Below are 23,936 nucleotides of genomic sequence, written 5' to 3'. Positions count from 1 at the left end.
GGATTAAAGTCAAATAATGATACCATGCTAAATAAGGTTAATACATAATACATTTTTGTATATACTTTTTTTTTATATATTTTTTATATTAGATAATTATATTTACATAGTAGATCTAAGATACTATTTCTCGAATTGATCGATAAATAAATCATACATAGATTTGTACTTCTCAATCATCAGGTATATTCTCCAGTCCCATTTGCTAAAATAGAATAAAAGTAATATACATATATAAATATCTTTAAAAACCTATGCGTTTTTCTACGAATATAAACAATATTTTCACATGTTTTTACCCCTGCATTCATTGGCTCATTACACAAACGTTTGTCTCTCGAAAACATAAGTAAATCCCATTTTTCCGATAGCAATCTACGTACTGGCTAGAAAAATTAAATAAATTGAAGTTTATAATAAATGTGATATATATATATTATTATTATATAATTATATTTTATACATATAATATTTATGAAATTATTGTAATATTATTTATAAAATAAATAAAACTCCTATCGTAACTTTTTATTTATCAAGATATAAAAGTGATAATTAGGATTATAATATTAGTATGTCATTAATATTAAATAATCTAATAGTATTATTCAAAATATTTATTGAGATAAATTTTACTCACAGTGCCATAAAAATGTATACATAAATAATGTGAAGCAACATGCGGTAATCCTAAACCAGCTAATATTATTGCTATTGGCGGTAATATTTCATACCACATTTTGTCTTAAATATCAAGAATTGTTTATTTAACTTGATAAAAGTATATTCTAATAAGTTTCTCAAAAGTAATCCATTAGACTGTGAAGAATCGTACAGAATACCACATTAAGAACACAAAATATAAAAAGCACAATTTCACTGATAGCACTGCTACCAACTTAAATTAACAAATGTCATACGGTGATACATTCAAAATGGTTAGAGCAGGCGATTTAAAATTGTTTTTTTTAAATTATTATTATATAAAATACATTATTCAAACTTTTTAATTAATATTATATATATATATATATGTGTATATGTATATGTTTATGTATATGTTAAACATCTTTTCATTATAATTTTCATGGAAAAAATTTTGATTTTACTTTTTAATCTTTACTTATTACTTATAAAAGTTTGAAATCTTTTATGTAATTTTATTATATAAAATTATGATTTTCATTGTTTATTCGTATTTTTAATAATTTTATTCTTTGCATTATCCAATAATGTAATTATATATATATATATATATATATCTTACCTTTTTTAGTAATCACCTGTATTATCGGTTATTTCAACAAAATCGTCCTTTGGTTGACTGAAAAAAATGAAAAATGATAAAAAAAAAAAAAAAGCTAATATTATAAAAACGTATATTAATTAATTGCAACTTTTTATTCATATTTTTTAAACAAAAACACAACAAAATTTGAAGTACACTTAACTCCCTTACATTTTTATTTAAATTCAACTAAAATATAATTGTATAGTAACGTGTGACGTTTTTTTTTTTTTTTTTTTATACGACGTTAATATATTAATGCCTGCCACGTATTCGTACGAATGTGTATGCACGTTAGTTGTAACCACGAAAGGAATAAATGAGAGTTTTTCACTTTTTTTTTTTTACTTTTTTTTTCTATTTTTTTTTTTCTTTTTTTTCCTTTTTTTTTTTTCTTTTAATATACATCATCAGTTATATATCATGCATGCCCAGAGATAAAATCATTGTCGCCAAGTATTTATTTTCTGTTTTTATTCGCGACTTCGAGCGTAATAATAAGTCTTAAGAGCTCTTTGACAATATTGTTCATTGTTGATCATCAAGGAGTTTGCTTTGAACTGGTTACAAAAATGGCCGCCACAGAATAAGGCACACAATTAATGCAACGCGCATTTAATATAGCGGTATTATTCGCTCCTATCATTAATATACTTTAAAGTGAATGAATTACTATAAATTTTATGGATTATCCTGGAAATAATCGATGCTTCTCATGTACCTTGGAAAAATTAGGATATTGCAGGAACGACTGTCTTCTCTATATATCGCTGTTGCTCCGACATAATGATTATTATTATTTTATTATATTAATATTTAATTATATTATTATTATTAATAATAATTATTATTATACCTGACGTCAATATTGTGTATGTATGTGTGTATATGTATGTGTGTTTGTTTGTTTTGTTTGTTTGGATGAATAGCGCTTTTAAATATATACATTTCTTTGAGGTATGTTTGTATATTATGATATGAGATACATGCGATATTAGTGAACCATACGTTTCCTTTTTCTATTTCTTTTTTTTCTTTTTCTCTTTCAATCGAGATATATATCTGTACCAACCTGAGGTATTTTCCCTTTTTTTTTTCCCCAGCTATATGAAACTAATATATGAATTATGACATAACAACAGCTTCTTTTATATTTTATCTTCTTGCATGTGTAAGTACACATATGCGTATACAAGCAAAGTGTGCATCTATAGTTTCAACTGTATGTATGTATCTATTTCAACGTAACTTTCATCGCTTTTTATTTCTTTCGATTAAACCAGTATAACATGCTCATTGCTGAGCAAAAAACTTATGTACATTTTATATTTTACTTATTTTTTGTTGTTCGTTTTTTTTCTTTTTTCTTTTTTTTTTTTCTTCAATGGCTAGGATAAAACTACGTAATCTACTGCATTTTTGTCTTTCCTATAGATTATTATATATACCTAGCCAAACATAACGCCATAATCATGTCAATATCCATACGTCGCTACTCGAAGCATACAAGAAATAATTGTTTCTGAGCTTTTCTGTCTATTCTCTCTCTCTCTCTCTCTCTCTCTCTCTCTCTCTCTCTCTTACTTTTTTCTTTTTTTTTTTCTTCATTTAATAATAATAATAATAATAATAATATAAGCCCCTAGCTTAGGAAATTGAATGAAGCGATAATATAATGAATTTGCGAATATAATCTACAGTTTCTATTGTATATTTTTTTTTTTTGTATCTTCCATTAACAAATTTAAGGTATTCCCTAAGCGAAGGTCCTTTAACGTGGTACACGAAGTTGATTATTTAATTTTCATGTAAAATTCGTGGATTAAACGGAGTTTGTAAAAAATATGTCTTTTAGTCATTTTAAGACATAATATAATTCGTTTCGTGCTTACAATGTACTTTTTTTTTTTTTTCTTTTAATAAGAAGAAGAAAAATAATCAATGTGTCGTCTTGCCTGTCTCCATTATTTTTTTTTTTCTTTCATATTTTTTACTTTCCTTTTCTTTTCTTTCTTCTCCGTTCTTTCTTTTTTTTTATTCTTTATCATATTTCATTATCCATCCATTAAATAAAGATGATGTGACCTTATTCAATTAATCTTGTTTCCTGGCAAGATCTTAAAAAATGCACGACCTGCATATTTGTCATCGTAGAAATAAAAATATGTGCAGCAAGTAGTTTCTAACCATTGTGGTAATCGTTAATTCATTGAAAACTGTTAACGTTAATATTTTTTTTTTCCTTTTTCTTTTTTTTCTTTTCTTTCTTTCATAATGCATAACATTCGACTGAAGTATTTATGAAATATGACGAGATGAAAAAAAAAATGTATAGAATTATTTACAAAAAAAGAATAAAAACAAAAAGAAAGAACAGTTGTATACGTTTTATCTCCGTTTGTCGCATTTCATTCGAATCATTTCTTGAATCATGATTTTTGTTGTATAATAAAAATATATTAATGCACAGATTATATAATATAATGAATGAATTTCGATCTTCCACTCTCGAGGCAATGATGTAAACATATACATTGATATATATAGTATTCGTGGAAGAAGTAGTGTCATAGAAGTATGATCGAGATGTGCAGCCTTAGAGCTATCATTATTCTTTGTTTTTTTTTTTCCAAGACATTATATTTATAACGAAGTTATAACTGTGTTTCCAGTTATTTAAGATTATTATTGAATGCTACAATAAACCGCTCTGCATGATACAGGTCTTTCACTTTCTTGACGATTTAATATGTTATATGGTTGAAAAATTGAATTGGGTGATTTATCCATGTAGCAATTTTCATATACTTCGAAAGCTTCTTCGATAGGTATCTTAAGTTCGTCCACAATACTCGTGTCTTTTTCATTTGGCATTATTATTGGAATTTCTTCTCCTTGGTAACCTTTGATCAATTCAACAGAACTATTTGGCACCATTCTGGATTTATTAAATGGCTTAAGATCGAGCTCATTTATTTTGCTTTCGTATGGTTCCTCTTCTATACTCGTAGCACTTTCACGTGCCAATCTGTAATACTTCTGTACATGTTCTACAATAGCTGGTTCAGTTTGAAAATTATCTTCTTCCGCGGCTTCTCCTTCATAAGATGTACCATGACTTTGCAACATTCTCTTTGGAGTTATTATCGGCTCAATAGTTTCTGCTTCCCAACATTCTAATACATCAGGTTCCTCTATACTAACCAATGAAGCCACTGTACTTTCGATTTCATCGTCATCACTATTACTGTTTTTCTTATCCATGTATTTTCTTTCTATTTTATTAGTACCAACTATTGTCTTTTTCAGATTTATCTCATCTGTTTGATTAATATTTTTAGATACATTTTCTACATAATGTACGAACTGTGCAAACGGTGAAATCTGAAGCAATTTGCCGTCTATCGAGACAACTATTTCTCCTTTCTCAAAAGTTCTTACGTTCATAGTATCTTCTGCAATTCCTTCATCCTCAGTACTCACATCTATACGTTGTATCTTAACGTTCATACATTCAGCTGGTCTTTTATGAATTTTTCCAATTCTTCTCGCACGTCTCGCGTTGTTCCTTTTTAAATTCATCCGAGAGCTGTTAGCAACCCTCATACCCGTAACGCTATCCTTCTCAGTAAATTCGCAAATCCCAACAACATTCTTTTTCAGCAGATTCCTATTTCTCAATTTGTTGGTGAATTTTTCTTCTTCTTCTTCTTCGTCTTCTTGTTTGTGGTCTTCTTCTTTTTCCTGTTGTTGACAAGAATCCGAGGAAGAAAATATTACTTTGTTGAAAATATTTTCGTCTTTATTTACAACACGCCTAGCGAATCTCTCTCCTGACATTTTCTTAATACCTCGAACATACATTGCTGTTTTCCTTTTAGAAATTGCTGATATATCGTTGTTGCATGTCTTATCGTTCTCAATGCTGTTATTAATCTTTGCGAATTCGCTGCAGCTAGCCATGCACGACAATTGATCATAATCGTCGGCGTTGCTATTAAAAGATAGTGCAGGTATGGGGTTGCCTTTCAAGTTTTTTGGCGGCTCTTCGTCCAAATCATCCTCATCCACGCTATCGCTGTCCGAAATAATCACTGACGTCTTTATAAATACATCTGGCGAATTTGCTCTGCGTAACCATTCAGTTACAGCTTCGGTTATATGATATTCAGCTTGATGCGTTTGAGTTTCAAAACCAGAATCATCGTTAGAACTTTCAGCAACGTCCTTCCTAACAGTCTTATTATCGACATAGTCTCTCGCAGTCTCAAATACGGACTCATTCGAAACTCGATCTTCCATTTCGATTTTATCATTTTTTTCAACAATAGACACGGATTCCAATTCGATCGTTAATGTAACTTTCTTCGTTTGTGCCTTCTCAATTTCATTTGTTACATTTTCATTGGATTCGACTATTGCATTATTACTCTCATTTAAGTTTAGAACAGGTGTTGTTTCTCTCAAAAACTTTGTATCCTTCGAATTGTACTTCTTCGAAAATAATATCGTTTTTGTTCCCTTTGTATCAAACGATTCAGAAGTTTTTTCTTCTTCTTCTTCCTTCTGTCGAGTATTCAGATTGCTAGTTATTATCATTTCTTCCTCGAGATCCAATTCTCTGGACAATCTCGATGATGACGATGATGATGACGATGACGATGATGACGATGTGGACGAGGATGACGATGATGATGATGGCGGCGATAATATTACTTTTTCAGAAAGTAATGTATAATTTTCTAAAGATGAAATTTTCATCATTTCCGTATCGTCATTATCTTCATCCGTACCTCTTTGTCCATTTATTAATATATCCTTGTCACGTTCCGCGTATAATATAGATGAAAATTTATTAACGTCGCTAGTAGATCGTTCGCATATTTTTTCATTGGCACTGAACGAATTATTAGCAACATCTTTAATATCAGTCCTTTGCGACGCTTTACTTTCAGTCCTTGCGTCATTAATTACGTAGTCTGTAGTCTCCTCTTTCGTTGAGTTGACTGTTTTGTTATCAGAGAGGTAGTCGGTCAGTCTATTCTCTGGATTAGTCAAAGAGTCAACTTGTTTGTTCGACGACGACGACGACGATGACGATGACGCCGAAGACAACAAATCTTCCATGAATGATTCCATATTCGAATCGTATATTTCATTTAATGTCGTCGTTTCCTGTTCTTTGTTATTCATATCTTTACAGGAAGTATTATAATACTTCGTTTCACAAGAAGTATCATTACCATTCTCATGTATTTCTTCTGTAAATGTACTCGTTCGAAGTAACTGATCGGTTTCTTCAAAAGTATGCTGCTGCTGTTGCGCTTGTTGTTGTTGTTGTTGTTGTTGTTGTGGTGGTGGTGGTGGTGGTGGTGGTGGTGGTGGTGGTGGTGGTGATGGTGATGGTGATGGCAATGATGATATCGCAAGTGAAACAGCACGTTCGACAACCGGACGAAGTTGAAATTCTTCGCACTCAGGATTAAGAGGTCGATTCGTCATTGTCGTGGTCGTCGTAGTTGCCGTCTCGGTCTCCGTCGTTGTCGTCGTCGTCGTCGTCGTCATCGTTGTTGTTATTGTTGTAACCAAAGCTGGACACGTAGTAGACCAAGATGTCCGGGAAGACGATAAACCATTTTCTCCTTCGGAACTGTATTCCTCATCGTCGTCTTCCGCGTTAACCTTAAGAAATTTTAAGAAAGAAAAAGAAAAAAAAAAGATATTACTTTATATCGCAAACGATTCTCTTATTACATTATTAAAGATAATATTTGCATTTATAAGTAATAAAATATGTGATCATACCAACGCGAGTCTTCTTTGCTTTCTACTCTTTTTCTTCTTCCTTCTTTTGGTGTACGTTCCCATCATTGTTGTAATATCGGTGGTTCTGATCATTGGTCCTCCTTGTATGGTTACACCTTTTGATACAAAAGAAAACATATTATTTAGAAAGAATAAGGAAGAAAAAAAAGAAAGAAAAAAAATAAATAAATAAAAATGAAAACATATTTTCAATGGATAATCATTCGAAATATTACAAATTAAAATAATCAAAGGAGTATAAACGGAGCAGTTCTATGAAGGACGATCAAAAGATGAATATGTGCGGTTTCTTTTTTTTTTTTTTTTTTTTATATAATAACTCATAAAACACCTTTAATGATTGGTACAATCCTCCTGTGGTATCAATCAGGAGGACTTGCTTGAGGACACGTGGAATGAACTTGGCTTTTTAATGCTTTTCTCGAGAGCTCCTGGCCTCGCATCGACGCCAACGAATATATTTTTATCTAGACTCTATTTTAGTTCTAGGAGCGCAATGCGTAAATTACTTTGCCAAGTCTCTTTACCGCCGTTTCCTCCTCTTCTTCTTCTTCTTCTTCTTTTTCTTCTTTTTCTTCTTCATCTTCTTCTTCTTCCTCATCTTTATGTTCTTCTTATTCTTCTTCTACTTCTACTTCTACTTCTACTTCAAGGAGGCAACATATTTCAGACGTGCTAAATGTCGACGTAATTTACCGCGAGACTTCTCGTGATCATCGGCATGAGTCAATGGACTTCTAAGATAAGAGAGATGATAGTTTCTCTTTTTGATGTGTGCAATGTGAATCGGCAATGAGAGAACGGGCGTGATCGTAAAACGACGAGAGATAATTACATTTATTTGTATACATTTATATGTAGTGAATGAGATGACATAGGTGATGTACCAAAAACATCGTTTTTTGAATACATTTTTTTTTTTTCATTTTTTTTCTTCTCCTTATTTTTTTTCTTTTTTCTTTTTTTTTTTTTCTTTTTTACAAATACGTGACATCGAGTGTGTAATAGGAAGCCGTGCTCTCTTTAAATACGATCGCAAATCAATTGGATTTTTTTTTTATTTTGTTTTTAAATCATTAATCTCTCATTATTAACAAGTAAACATTTGTAAGATATATTAGCTTAAAGATTTGGATAGCTTAATGGTCAAAAACAATCGTCTTAAAAATGAAAATTAATTTTGTTCAAATTAATTTCAATTCTTCGTATCATCAAAAGATTCAGAAATTTTTTTCAGAAATATCTTACATTAATACAATCCAATAACTTTTCCATTACGATCGTATCTAAGACAAGCTATTTCCCATTTGCGTATTATTACCTTTTACCTTGAATGGGGTAGAGGCACGGTGGTAATAAAACAGCAATGATGTCGATGGACGGGACAGCAGTCATGTATCTGGGTATATTCCTTTCCCCTGGCCGCGCATCCAACCGACACTGTTCTCGTTTAACATTAGAAATAGGTACAATCAAACGTACTATGCCCAATCTTGACGTATTACAGGGAAGGAAGGAGCCGATATTTCTCTCTCTCTCTCTCTCTCTCTCTCTTTCTCTCTCTCTCTCTCTCTTTTTCTGTTTTTTTTTCTTCTTTTTCTTTTCCTCTATTTTTTTTGGCTTTTACGATATTTTTATACATCCGTAGAATTAAAAATATACTTCGACTATACAAACATTTTGTTAACGATCAATTCATTACGAGAGAAAAAAAAAAGATAAATAAACTTCTTACAAAAGAATTATAATCTGAATAAAGAGTATATTAAATCTAAGCTTAATCTGATATGTACATATATACACACACATATATACATATGTATACACACACACATATATATATATATATAATTTTCCAAGATCATGATGTAATATGTAAAGATACTAGCCGATTGTGCAATATTACATAAACGATCGTAAAAGAGACACGTTTCGCGTTTCCTTCTCAACATGCGCTTTTTTTTCCTTTTTTCCTCTCTCACTCTCTTTCTCTCCCTCCCTCCCTCCCTCTACATTTCTCTTTATCTATCTCTGTCTTTTTTAATCCATAACAAGACTCTTTATTTCGTCCGTTGTTCCGTCCATCCGTCCGTGAACAGAACGAAGCTAATCGTACGAAGAGCGAATAAAAAAAAACTATTCTTAACGATTGAAAATAAGTCAAAAAAACGATATCAATCTTTGGATTCGCATAAACAAGACAGAGCGATTAAATTGTTAACCAACCATTAATGTTGACCAGTGGTGGACCGAACATGTAGTGACCAGGATACATATATGGCTGTGGTATGGCTGGTATCACATGTGGCACGTGGTGTATAGGTGGTTGTTGCATCACAATTGGCTCGAGATAAGGAGCACGACTTCCATCATTATTTTCTTCTATCATTGGACATTGATCCACTACACCATAAAACTCTTCCGTTCGATTATCCTCTTTGACGATTTCTCCTTTTATCACATTAGTTCCTTCTACTTTTTGTTCTTCGACTTCCTCAGCAATGCTTCCATTGCAACTTGCACTTCCTGTACCATTTTCATTCCAAACACCATTAGAATTTTCCACTGGTACTGAAGCATTATTATGTTCTTCCGTTACTATCGCATGACTTTCTGTACTTTGACCACTCTGTTTAAAGAATTATTTAACGTTACTAATTATATTAATTTTTTTTTCTTCTTCTTTTTAAATTCATATAAATATAATAATATCGAATAGAGTCAGTTTCACCTGATAATGAATCTCATTGGAGTCCATCAAGCAATAAGATTGTCCAGATAGTTTTGGTACAAAAGCTGGATTGATCCATTCTATTGGTCTTAAAGGTACCGAACCACATGGGAGAGCCGCAAGGACGCTAGGTCCAATTTGGGCAGGAATTGGTGCAGGTCCAACCAACATCATCGGATATTCGTAATAATAACCACTGGCATGATCATAAAATGTTCCATAACTAATTTGCGCTGTCGGATCAATTGCTGGAGGATATTCTCCAACTGTGCTATCCCTATCCAATAATTGTTGATCCTCTGTTGTTTCGCTGCCATCTAAAATTCATTACATTATAAATAAGATATTAACTATTTGGATGATAATAATTTTAGGTATGTGGACGATGTAGAGCGAACGATAAAAATTAAGAAGAAAAAGAAAAAAAAGATGATAAAAATATAAAGTATAACGAATTACCTCTTTCCTAAGATAAATATAAAGACAAAAAACAGAGTTAATTTAATTTTATACATTATACGTAAGATATTTGGACAAACAAAAAATGGACAATAAAAAAGATTTGATGAAATGCTTTACGCTTCTACCTATACCTCTACCTGCGGTTGAATGCGAGGCTGACTGACTCTCAGTGGTTGATGGTGTAGCACTGGTACTAGTATTACTAGCCCATGGTTTTTTACGGGACAAATAACCCTTCTTGAAGAGAACATCTTGTCTAGGTGTCGTAATCCTCGTATATTCGTCCTCATTGAATATAATTTTAGGTTGGGAAAGAGAACCTGTCGATTCGTCTCTCCTCGATCTCGATGTTCCACTCGCATAATTACTGCTACCACTGAATCCAACAACGCTTCTTCGTGGTTTATATTCAGCCTGTCCATTTCGATCAAAGTTATGAGGGCTCGTGTCATTTTGCTGACCTTTTACGTATCCGTTTCGCAAGCCTTCTTCTTCGTCCTCCTCTCCTGGTGGAGCTATAGAAAGAAAAGATCATTCAATAAATTCGTTCATTTGGTTCCAAATAGATTCGAATTTTTTATAATTTTCTTTTTCTATCGCAACCATCGTGTATATATATATATATACATATATATATATATATATATACATATATATATATATATATATACATATATATATATATATATATATATACATATATATATATATATATACATATATATATATATATATACACGACAAATACGTTTGGAAGAATCGTCGCGACTGGGAGTTACATACACGACGATAGAAAATAAAGTATGTTAGCCTAGATTTCGTGCCAAACGAACGTTTCGAAAACGGTAAGTGTGACAATCACCGAAGGTTCGTTACTACACTATCTTTGTCGTTTTTAACGTGCCATTATTTTGAATGATGAACAAGATTTATCGTTACCATTAAGTTTCTATAGAAAATTTCGTATTACTATTAATCATACCTCACTTTCTTTCTATATTAAGAAATATATATATATATATATATATATATATATATATTAGTGTTAAATAATACAAAAAAGAAAAGAAAGGAAAAGAAGGAAAAAAATTTAAAAAAAAAGAAAGAAAGAAAAGAATTACAAAAGATGCTCTTTTTTTCATATAGATCAATAATGCGACCAATTTCACGGGCATTAATTCATGACAATTTGAAAATCGTACCATCTTGGTACCTCGCTAAAAGCAAAACGTGATTGGAGGAGCCGATCACGTGGGTAACCCTCCGTTGTCGGCGCCACTGCATGACTTATTCCCTCCGCCCTTTTTAAACTTTTCCACAACGTAGAGAAGAATCCGTCTCGCGCACTCAACACGACGTATAAGTTTCTAATAACGCATCTACTTCTCGGTTTTCGATCGATGCGTTCTCCAATGACAAATCATTATTTATTTATATATATATATATATATATATATATATATATATATATATAATATGAAGAAAAATGAAGATGGTGGGGAGGCGAATGAACGGATTTAAGAAATAGGGGGTTGGGAAGGAGGGAAAGAAGAGACGAAAAGAAGACAAAATTATTAAAAGAGATCGATCTAACCAGGAACTACAAATTTCGAAGTTAATTTTTCTCCTTTTTTCCTTTCCTTTTTTTTTTTTTTTTTTTAATTAATTAATTTTTCTTTCATTCGACCGGATACTTTTATTCGATTTTCTTCTTTAAATCTTTCCCACTCCCTCTCACCCTCCCTCCCTCCCTCTCTCTCTCTCGCTCTCTCTTTCTCTCTCCCTCTTTCTGTTTCTCTATCTGTCTCTCTTTCTCTCTCTTTCCTCTCTCACCGTTCGTTTGTCTCGATCGTTACGGATGAGTGAAAAGGGACGAAAATACACGTAACGAGGATGCAGCGCAATAATGTTTCGCACGCGATGCCCTGAGATCGACTAAGGCTGTGCGCGGAAAGGGGTGAGCGTAGGGAGTCGCGGGGGAGAAGAGGGCGTAAAAAGAGAGAGAGAGAGAAGAGACGAGGGCGTTCGTAGAGTGTCGTGCGCTTCGGCGGACGTAGCCGATTGGCTACTGTGCTAGCATAGGACTAGAATAGCATTGGAATTAGAATAGAAGACAAGCGATGGTGCGATAGATCCCATCGGTAGAATTCTCGAGTTCAACGAAGGACAACAAATCCTCATACTATATTTCTCACATATTATTTTTCTAAGGCCACTTTTATAATTTTTATCAATTTTTTTTTTATCATTTCTTGATTATGTTTTTTCTACATTTATAAAAATTTTTTACATATATATATATATACATATAAATTTAAAAATACTATTAGAAATAATTAGTATAATATTTAGTAATATTTAGATTATATATATATATATATATATATATATATATATATATAAAGATAACTATAACCATTTCTGGTGTAAATGAAACACTTGTAACTTTTTGAAACTAAATAATACGATTAGAATGTGAGTGCTAATCGATGCTAATATACTTCCACGACGCAAGTCTGTCGAATATTCGTTCGTTTCTCGAACCAAAGATTAATTTTTGATTATGCTTTTTGCCTTTCTCAGGTTCTTGACCTTCTTACATTTATTTTATTTCCTTCTTCCAACTTTTTTTTTTTAATCATTTTACATTATCATCCTTTGTGATATATCATTTTTCCTACTTTCAAATCTTTTTCCTTCCTGTGTCACGAAAAGGTCGATGCTACTACGACGTACGTTTCCTTTATTCCCTTTGACTTTTCTTGTTTCAGCCTAGATTCTCAGTATAGTTGATTAAAGTACATATTCTATAGATATATATACTACATACTTTGCTGTGAAACCGTATTAAATTGAAAGAGTACGCGCTTCATTGATCGATCCGTTTGCAGGTAATACTGCATACACACACGTATACCATCCTCCCCTCAACACCACCTCCCCAATCCCTCACACACACATATACACACACACACACACACACGAATATCCATCGAGAGTTGTATCTATTTATTTAAAAATTAATAAAACAAAGGGGATAAATAAAAAAAAAAAAGAAAAAGAGACCGTCAACTTTCTTTTTTCGTAAAGATCGAAGAAGAAGAAGAATGTTTGTAGTCTTTAGAATCTTTAAATATTAATATCTTTTGAAGTTCTTCCGTTTACGATTAAACTTCGTAAAACTGTGATAATGGAGGACAGGGCAAATAACTCTGAGAGATTAAAATCGCATCATTCTAAAGTTTCTCATAATAAAATCGTAAAATTCAATATCCCTCGAAAAAAAAAGAAAAATAAAAGCAGAAAGAATTAAAAACGGGCGAGAAAAAAGAAAAAGAAAAAAAAAATTATTTATAATCGTACGTTTGAGAATAACGATAGTAAAACGGTAATATATCATGAGAATTCTTTACGATAATTAATGAATTCAAATTACGATTAATAAACGAGATATTATCGCATACTCAATATACATAATAATCTATTTTATAGTGTAAGGTAAAAGCGACCATGCACGGATATATAGATAAAAGCGCTCCTCCCTCCTTCCCCATTTCCTGCCTCTTTTCTTCAGAAACGTTTACGCTTAAGAATTTAACGATAACGTTACAATTGTATAAAAAACTTGCCCTCCGTTATCGTCGGTTACTTACGCAACACGTCTTTCCGAGGCCTATCTTTATCTACTCACGTTCGGTTTCTAGAATTCGTGTTAAAATCGGACACATTACTATACACAATTACTATAAGTCGAAGGAATGTCTCGAGATTATGATCCATATTATTATACCTAGTGATTAAATTAACATACCACATACATATATAGGCTTATCGATTGGTAACCGATGATATTTGAATCGATACTCCTTTTACCTTTCGACCTTTATCTCCCCTCCTCTTTACTCTCATCTCTTTTTCTCTCTTTCTTGTTGATATACCATCTATCTCTTTTTCCGTAATTACAACATCATTACAACATCAACAATACTGCATAAACTTTCCTCTTATCGTTCTCTCATTCTTATCGTTTTTCTGTTTCATTTTCCTTTTCATTCTTTTTCACAGCTCTCTTAGCTCCTTCTATTTAAAAAAAAAAAAAATATTGCCATTTCGTTTTACGATCGATCGTCAATCGTTGCTCTTGCGAAATCATACTATTGTTATAACGCTATGTACGTATATACCTTTGAAAATTGCTAATATTACATAGAAATTTAAAGCATCGGTCGAAACAAATCATGCAATAGAGTACTACTTATATACGATTGTACACATATACACACGCGTCAGTGCTTACGCATACACTTATACGCATCATGAATACGGTTATCGAAAATAACATACATACATGTATATAGATATGTATTGTGTGTGAGTGTGTGCGTGTGTGTGTGCATGTGTGTGTATGTGAGAGTCATTCGATAAGAAAGGTACATGACGTTCAAAGCACCGAACACGATCGATGCTCGATTATTACGTAATTGATCTTACTAAATCTTATCGATGGCTAATTTCGACGAGTTGAAATTATTTCAGGGATGATTACCATCCGAGAACGAGAAGTAGATGCACACAATAACAAAATATTCTTTATGTAGAAGAAAAGATTAGAAAATTGGACAGAAAGAGAGAGAGAGAGAGAGAGAGAGAAATAGAGAGAGAAAGTGAAAGAAAAGAAGAATAAATGAAAACAGAAGTTAAATAATAATAATAATAATAATAACAATAACAATAACAATAATAATAATAATAATAATAATAATAATAATAATAATAATAATAATAATAATAGTGAATAATAAGAAAAAATGGTAGAAAAAAAAGTAAAGAAATAAAAATGAGAAGCAAGAAAACACACACACACACACTCTCTCTCTTTCTCCTTTTTTTTCAAATACACTATTACTATCTCTGTTTCCTTTCTATTTCTTTTAACTTTAATCAACGTACGTAGCTCTTAAACACTATTTTCTTCCTTCTCTCTCTCTTTCCTTTTTTTCTCTCCATTTTCAACGGGGAAATAAAATGAAAGGGAAAAAGAAAAAAAAACGAAAAAAAAAGGACAGATTATGTCCGTTGGAAAATTCCGTTATTAAGAGTTATTAACTCGTCAAGTCCAGGGAAAAATAAAGAGAGAAAGAGAGAGAAAGAGAAACGAAAAGAAATACGAAAAACGAAATGCGAAGTGGCGTATACGGTGGTGGTGTACGCCACACTGGTTGCCCCCTAACAACAAAATCCTCCTCTCTTTTCTCTTCTCACCCTTCGATTTTCTTCCACGAGCCCCGGCGACTGTGCGAAGCAAAACGATTTTCCATCTACCGCACCCTCCACAGTCCTTCTCCTCTCCTTCTCCTCCTTCGCTTCCACCTCTTCTTCCTATTTCTATTACTTCTCTCCCTCTTTCCCTGATCCCTAAGTAAACGCGCGCGCGCGCAATACTCCACCAAATGCACGTCCTCCTCTCGCGCCCACCCCACCCCATCCATCCACCCTCTTTTCCTCTACGGTATACCGACGACAATGTTGCGCAATTCTAGGATTATTTCTATGAACCTCGAAAAAGACTTTTCCTAATTAAAATTATTTTTCTCCTTTTCTTCATTTCTTTCTTCGTTTTTATTTTTTTTCTTTTTTTTTTTCTTTTTTTTTTCTTTTTTTTTTTCTCCCCTCCAATAATAATCGATCAAACGAAATTTGAAATTGTTCCGCGATTATTGTTGGATATATAAAATTTGTATCTAAGTATTGGGATAATCGACGATTACGATAGTTAAATAAATGAATGAAATTAATTCAGGATTATTTTAAGATTTTCATCGGAATTTTTCTAATGAAAAAAATAATTTCTTTCTTTTTCTTTTTATAATTGATCCGAATCAAATTAAACACTTTTCTTCTTGTGATAATAATAAAAAAAAATTCTGATAAAAAAAAAAAAAAAAAAAAAAAAAAAAAAAAATTGCGAATTTCGTTTTTCTGTGTAATAAACAAATTTCGTATTTGGACGTTGGCATAATTGACGATAATGATCAATAAGATAAGAAAGAAAAAGGCAGGAGGAGGAAATTGAAGAATCAAATGATATCCCACCCAGTGTGTCCTCTCTCCTTTTATAGCCTGTGCCTCTAGAGACAGAGACTCTAGAAATTCTACTAGGTGTGAAGATACCATCCGATAAATAGAGACGACTGTGTCTTGCGGCTCGCTCGCTCGCTCGCGCGCGCGTTTCGCTTCTCTGAGGAATTATATAACTGCGGCCTATGCCGAACGAACGAACGAATAACGACGACGACGACGACGACGACGGCGAACATCACTTTACTTTGTAGTAACCGAGTAATTATGTAATTCGTTCCGACAGACGGCACTAACGGAAGATAAAGTGAAGAGCATTGCCAAAATGCATATCACTTTATAAACTTTGTTTATATTAATCCATGAGAAATTAAAACAATGTTTTGTAGAAACATACATATATATATATATATATATATATATGCATGTTTCCTGGTATATATGTATGTATATAGGTACATATATATCTGGCTGTGTATGTATACATATATATATATATATATATAGGTGTGTGCATGTATCTTTTAAAATCTCATATATATATATATGTATATATATATATATATATATATATATATCAATATCTTTTGATATAAGTATTTTTCCGTATTTAATAAACAAAAAAAAAATATATATATATTATATAATATATACGAAGTAGAAAAATACAATACATATATCATAAGTATAAGTAAAAACATATTATTATAATATATGTAATATATATTTTTTATATAATATACGTATATATATATGACATAATATATTTTGATATTAATATATTTAACTTCTAGTTATATATAAATATATTCGTTTTCTTTTCTTTTATATAAAGCAAATATGCACATGCACACATACACCTATAGATATTATTTCTTCTTATATCGTAAATGAAATCGAAAGGGACACGCCCGTTGCTATGGTATCGTAGTAGATATAGATCCCTTCTTTCTTTCCCTTTTGGCAATCGAGATTTGAACTTGTGCCACAACGAGAAGGCCCTTTTCCCTTTCCCGTTAGGGACAACCTCATTGATCAATAGGTTACTCTAGAAGGAACAACTCTCTCACCTTTCTGCTTATATACACGCCTCGACTTTCTAACAACATCTCGAATAAATAGATTGCTACAATGTTTTCATTTTCTTTCTTTCTTTTTTCTTCGCCCCATATCGTAAGAAATGATTTGAAAATATTTACGAATTACAACACTATAAATTTATTACGAATCGTAATAAGAAACGTGTCAAGTTCAATGCAACGACTTTAATCGTCTCGATCGAAACGATAAAACAATAATTAATAACAATCGGATAATGAAAATTGAAACGATGATTTAACGCGGGGTCTTTTGGGCCTTACCCAAGTGCTCGAGAATCATTTTTAAAATGTTCGCCATCGCTCGGTACCATATGTACCAGATATTTTGAAATGATAGTTTTTGAAATATAGATGTCCGTAAGATGGGATCAGTATTATAACTATTTAACAGATTTATCAAATTAATGAATGTTACGATGAAATATTCAAGAGAGTAATATACATGGACGTATTAGTTGATTATTATTGAATTAATATTATCGATTATTATTATTCTTCAATTATGCATCAGATTATTATAAATTAGCTGAGTATTAATGTTTTTCTTTTTCTTTTTCTTTCTTATTTTATTTTGTCGAAGCACATATTTCAGTTTCTAAGTAGAATTTCGTTTAATAAATTCATTTAAAATAAACGTGTATTGAAAAATGTATTTTAAGATTAGAATATTCCCTCCGAACGAAATTAAGATAAAGAACTCTTTATCATAAATCAGGCCCCATTCGGACTTCTCTTTTTAATGAAAACATTGGCGACTTTTGATCCGATCCATTTGTTCGAAAAATTGATTTCTAAAGCGCCATAAATTTTAATTTATTCTTATAAATTTTTATTCTGCTTATTTTTCTCTTTCTTTTACTTTTCCACACTTTTTTCTTTTCCTTTTTTTTCTTTTTCTTTTTTCTTTTTTTTTAAATTCGTATCACCAAAATAAGAATGGCTGGCGTCTAACTATTGCCATCGTACTGAACGATGACAAATGTTAAGGATAGCCGAGGCATAAGTGATTTGGAACGTCGGACTATTATAGAATGGTCTAGGTACATTGTCGAAAACATTGGACCAGCTTTCTGTCTACCTATCTATTTATCTATCGTTTAAATTCTTCGTTTCGAATTCATTCTCACCTTCGCCGCCATTTTCATTACATATAAATCTAAAATCGTATATGAAATTTCTTTTATTCGTATCTACATAATTTCCTTGAATCTTTTTTCTTTCTTTTCGTTTTTTTTTCTTTCTATTTTGATTTTTATCTCGTATTTCAATGAACTATATTATGATATAGGTAATTTTTTTTTTTTCAAATAATCTCTATGCTAATGTAAATATTTTATGAATATTAGAAAAAAAAAAAAGAAAAAATCCTAGATCACATCAATCGATGAATTATAAACGTGAAATATAGTATGTATATTACTTTGGCAAACTAACAAAATATTTTGATTATTGGGTCGTTGAGTAACTGTTTGTTACACACTACCAACAAACACTAGTTTTGTATAGGCCATCATTGCAATGACTTCAATGAAATATTTGATCCGATCGTTTAGATAAATATAAATGTATATTAGTATAAATATATAACTGTTGTATATTATAATAATCATAAGAATCGATTTTGTTGAGTACAAGAAATAAATATTATAATATGTATTATTATTATTATTTTCTTCAACATAAAGATATTTTCATCCTCTAGTGTTTAGTCATTGATTTATAGGTCATGTTTTTTGTATTATATAATCATCAAATGCGCGAAAATGTGTCTCTGAGATATAAACTTGGATGTATAATTTTTAAGTTAGAACGATTAATATTAATAGTATTGAGAAACATAAGATATATATATATATATGTCTCAATAGCAGTGTGAAATCAATCGATGTTAAATTTGGCATACCCTCAAGAGTTCCTTAACCTTCCAAGGTAAGGTTAGAAAAGCCAAAAGGTATAAAACAATGTTTTTAATAATCAAAAAAATTCAATTGAATTTCAATTATATAATATTATAAAACTACACGAAAAACTTACTTTGCAATCTAACGAAAAAAAAAAAGATAAAATAAGTCTAAAAAAAATCCTCAAAAAAGAGTAGTAATTCAATATTAAAATGACCTATATAAGAACATTTTTTTTGACCTATCTAGGAAATGTTGGCCCATTATGTATACAAAATTCATGATAATAAAGTTCAATAGTTCATCGATAATATTATTCGAAAAACTTTTGGTCAAGTATCGTTTACATGTATAAAAAACGAAATACGTTTTGATCCTTGATAAAAATCAACGAAAATCTGACATTTGTCAATGTTAAAGCAAAGTCTAACTAAAAGATAACGTAGTCCTGGTAACTTTCCAATATTACGACAAAATATATCGCAGTAGTTACATATTTTGTAAAATTTGTAATGATTTTGACGGTTAGAAAGAGAGAGAGAGAGAGAGAGAGAGAGAGAGAGAGAGAGAGAGAGAGAGAAAGAGAGAGAGAAAAAGCAATAGAAAGAAAAAAGAAAGAGAGAAAGAGAGAGAGAGAGAGAGAGAAAGAGAGAGAGAGAGAGAGAAAGAGAGAGAGAGAGAGAGAAAGAGAAGAAAAATAGAGAAAAAAATCAAAAGAAATAGTTTAGATATAAACGACTCGTGACATACGAATCATTCGAAAAGTGAACTCGTCTCTGTGTGGCGACGCGGGATAACATGTGACTCGAGTTCCTCGTGGCCACTCACGTGCTATTCATAACTCAAACTCAAAGTACATTCGTCTGAACATTTTTCGAACGATCAAATAAAAAAATACTTTCTACATTTGCATATATATATATATATATATATATACACATATGTATGCACGTATACATGTATGTATGCATGTACATATGTATTTACTTATCGCACCTACTAATCATTTAAAAAAATATTATCTTTAAAGATATTAAAAAAATTTCTTAATTATCAATCAACGATATGAACAATTCCATTAGATAAATGTATATAAGTATCTCTCCATCTCTCTCTAATATATAACTCTCTCTCTCTCTCTCTCTCTCTCTCTCTCTCTCTCTCTCTCTCTCTCTCTCTCGTACATTATATCGCTTTTACGCATGCCCAAAAGGTATTACGCAGTTCATTACATACACACGTTCCGAGCTTGGACTTGAATATTTTCTTTTTTTTTCTTTTTTTTTTCCTTTTTTAAATCTTTCCCTTTTTAATTTATTTTTCGAATTATAAGAAATTACGCTTATCAATGATTGAAATAATATTTTTGTGTAATTATTTTTCTTTTCTTTTCTTTTCTTTTTTTCTTTTTTTTTCTTTTTCTAACATATATCTATATACGTAATAAGAGGAGTTAGGTTATATAGAAAAAGAGAGAAAGAAAGAGAGAGAGGGAAAAAGAGTTGGTGACGCCCCGCATGTAACGTAACGTACTTAAAGTTGTGCGTTATTACCGGCAGCGTTGGTTAGGATTACGTAACACACGAGAGCGCATCATTCGACGCTCGAGGAAGGTCTACGATCTGCAGCACGTGCAACTTGCAAGAACGACCACCGCGCTTTGATGCTCGCGTGGATGGAATTCCGTATTCCTTTCTTCTCTTTCTTCTTTCTCTTTTATTTTTTTATTCTTTCTTTTTCCTTTTTTTTTTTTTCTTTTTAATTTTTCTCCTTTGTCATACCCCTTTTTCTCAATCCTTTCGTAATTTTGCTGACTGAACTACTAACTCTGTAGAATCTTATTTCTACATCATATATATATATATGTGTGTGTGTATGTGCGTCTGTGTGTGTGTGTGTGTGTGCGTGTGCGTGGGCAGAAATTATACATAAGATAGATTATAAGAAATATATAAATATATATATATATATATATATATATATATAAAATATAAAAGTATGTATTTGGAAGATGTTCGAGAAGTTCGAAATTCGATTAATATTAATAAAATTAAATAAAATAAAAAAAAACTTTCTTTCCACTTCTTCTGCTTATATATTCATTTCATAATTGAAGTGAATTTTCTAATGAACCCTGTGTTGTTGGCTCACTTACATCGTGCTCATTATTATTGGCTAAAATTAATATCACATTCAACATTTTTTCAAGGTACGTGAATATTTCATAGTCGACGAAAGTCGATTTTTCTTTTTTTTTCCCTCACGATTTACCATCGCACGACCCTTATAAACGACTTCCTGAAGATTATTTTTTAATGAGAAAACTTAGATTTTAGATTAGAATTTAATCTAAGAAAATATGTGAGTATATATTTTGTATACATATATACATACATACATACATACATACATACATACATACATACATACATGCATATATACATACATACATACATGCATATATACACACACACACAAACACACACACCCCATTTTGTGTATGAAAAGAAGGACCTAACAAGAGAATTTTTTTCTTTTTTTAGGTTACGTAGATATTTTCTCAAGCTAACAGAGCAGGTAGAAAGAAGCGCAAAAGAGAGGGTGTTACATGGATCGATGTATGCTGTCGCGAGGTGGTCTCGCAGTCGAACGTTTCTGACGATCCTAAGTTCGTTTCTACAGACGAATCCATTAAGGGTATGTTTATATTTCTGCGTATAACGCAGCAACATACAAACGAACAGATCCTTCAAGGACGTAAATATGTTTTGATTTTTCTCTCTCTCTCTCTCTCTTTCTCTTTCTCTCTCTTCTATTTCTATCTCTAGCTCTCTCTTTCTTTCTTTCTTTTTCAAAAGTTATTATAGATTTTGGAGCCTCGTTAAATTCGAGACTCAAAGAAATCGTTTTAACATGTCCCAGTGACACTATTTCTCTTTTTCCATCCCCATCTTCTCCCACACATTCTCTATCACTATATGTATACATAACGTGTATACACACACACATACACATACACACACATACACGGACTTATATATTATCCATATGTAAATACATAAATATGTAAAGATATTTGATTTTTTAACTTGCATATAACTTCATCATAACCTCAAAATGAAAATGTAAAAAATGTATATATAAATTGCGGAAATTAATTGTAGGATGAATAAACGAACAAATAAATAAATAAATAAAATAAAAATACAAAATAAAAGGAAATATGACTATATATTTTCATTAAAAATATATCATCTTAGTTACCTCGACCTTTACCCCTTATTACATGAACCGTATACTTTTGCGATGTTAATAAAATCATTTAGCGAGACGTCGAGTCTATGAATTGACTATTTCTCGACCATATTTTACTCTCAATATTCTATATATCTCGCGTATTTATATAAACTTTTCGATATTATCGATACGTAATCGTATTATTATATCAAATGGAAAAGTTCTAATTGATAGTTTTTCCTTTTTCTTCTTCTTTTTTTTTGTATTTTTCGAAGGGAAAATTTGACATTGACGAACGACGACGAACAAAGGGTATATTGAGAATGAGAAATGCGACGTCTCGTTATTTATGGCAAATAAGAAATTCTAAAGTGAATAAATGAAATAGAAAAGAAAGAAGGAAAGAAAAATAGAGATTACAGAAAGGAAGATAGAATATCACGAAGGCGAGGCAATATCTAGTCGAGAGCGATCGATGGCCCGGTCGGACGTCGGGTGATTTGCGAAATATGGAGAAAGGTGAGTGAGAGAGAGAGAACGCGCGCGCGCGCGCGCTCGTATTCACGTTCCCATATACAAGAAGGGGTGTAAAGAGAATCTCGAACAAGACACGAGGAATTAATACGCGGAGGGGTTGCGTCAGGGCCCAATCATTGTCTGGGAATGACAATGAGAAAGAGAAGAAATGGAGACTCACCACCAATGCTCAGGGTTCTCCATCGGGTCTTCCGCTTGGAGCCCTTCTTGCCCATTTCTTAGGAAGACCGTGACGACGGTCTTCTAAGCCTCCTTTCCTTTCGTTTTTCTTCGATCTTTGTTATATTGTCTTATTTTCTCTCTTTCTCTCTCTCTCTCTCCCCCTCTCCTTCTCTTTTTCTCTTTTTCTCTTTCTTTCGTTATTTTTATTTCGGTCTTACACTTTAAGTTAAAAGTGTCATCGAGATGATAATCATCTTGGTGGATCGCCTGAACACACCACTATCTTCTATTTGGTAGCATATCATCCGGTAATTATATTAATCTCGTCAACCCTTCGCGTTTATATCCCTTCTTTTTTTTTTTTTTATCCTAGATAGGTTATTCGATATAGAGAAATAGAAAGAGAAAAGAAGAAAAAAGAAAGGGGGGAAGAAAAAAAGAAGGAACGTACGTTATCAATTATACTCAAGCGCGAGTAACACCGAGACGTCTCGCGAAACAAACTCTAAACATAATCTTAACCGCTCGAACGGCGATCGCACACTGCGCTCCCCGCTAAGCCCCTTCTCGGCATCTCCCCACCCGTTTCTATCGATGCTCTTCCTCCCCACTCC

At 31.8% G+C, this 23,936-nt stretch overlaps 1 protein-coding gene and 1 long non-coding RNA gene across 5 annotated transcripts; both read right to left on the bottom strand.

Annotated features, from left to right (window-relative positions):
- Window positions 1-52: 52 nt before the first annotated feature.
- Window positions 53-859, bottom strand: LOC118440642 (uncharacterized). The gene is made up of 3 exons (XR_004837879.2): window positions 641-859; window positions 300-386; window positions 53-205 (listed from the first exon to the last, which is right to left on the bottom strand). It is a non-coding gene; the product is annotated as an uncharacterized LOC118440642 (long non-coding RNA).
- A 1,677-nt stretch (window positions 860-2,536) lies between these two features.
- On the bottom strand, window positions 2,537-23,856 carry LOC118445336 (uncharacterized). Of its 4 annotated transcripts, none has more exons than XM_085655499.1 (7): window positions 12,141-12,234; window positions 11,510-11,714; window positions 10,433-10,822; window positions 9,846-10,162; window positions 9,341-9,743; window positions 7,094-7,209; window positions 2,537-6,970 (listed from the first exon to the last, which is right to left on the bottom strand). In XM_085655499.1, the coding sequence occupies exons 2-7, from the start codon at window positions 11,589-11,591 to the stop codon at window positions 3,974-3,976; spliced, it is 4,305 nt and encodes a 1,434-aa protein (XP_085511625.1). In that variant the 5' UTR covers window positions 11,592-11,714; window positions 12,141-12,234; the 3' UTR covers window positions 2,537-3,973. The 4 variants fall into 4 exon arrangements, with proteins under 4 accessions (XP_085511625.1, XP_085511626.1, XP_085511627.1 ...); XM_085655500.1 differs by having other exon boundaries at window positions 10,439-10,822; XM_085655501.1 differs by having other exon boundaries at window positions 10,445-10,822.
- Window positions 23,857-23,936: the final 80 nt, after the last annotated feature.

Source organism: Vespa mandarinia, chromosome 2, assembly GCF_050613455.1.
Source record: "Vespa mandarinia isolate Hongniang chromosome 2, ASM5061345v1, whole genome shotgun sequence".
In the NCBI taxonomy this organism is placed as follows: Eukaryota; Metazoa; Arthropoda; class Insecta; order Hymenoptera; family Vespidae; genus Vespa; species Vespa mandarinia.
The sequence above is the reverse complement of the archived record's forward strand: the minus strand, read 5'-3'. Positions and strand labels throughout refer to the sequence as shown.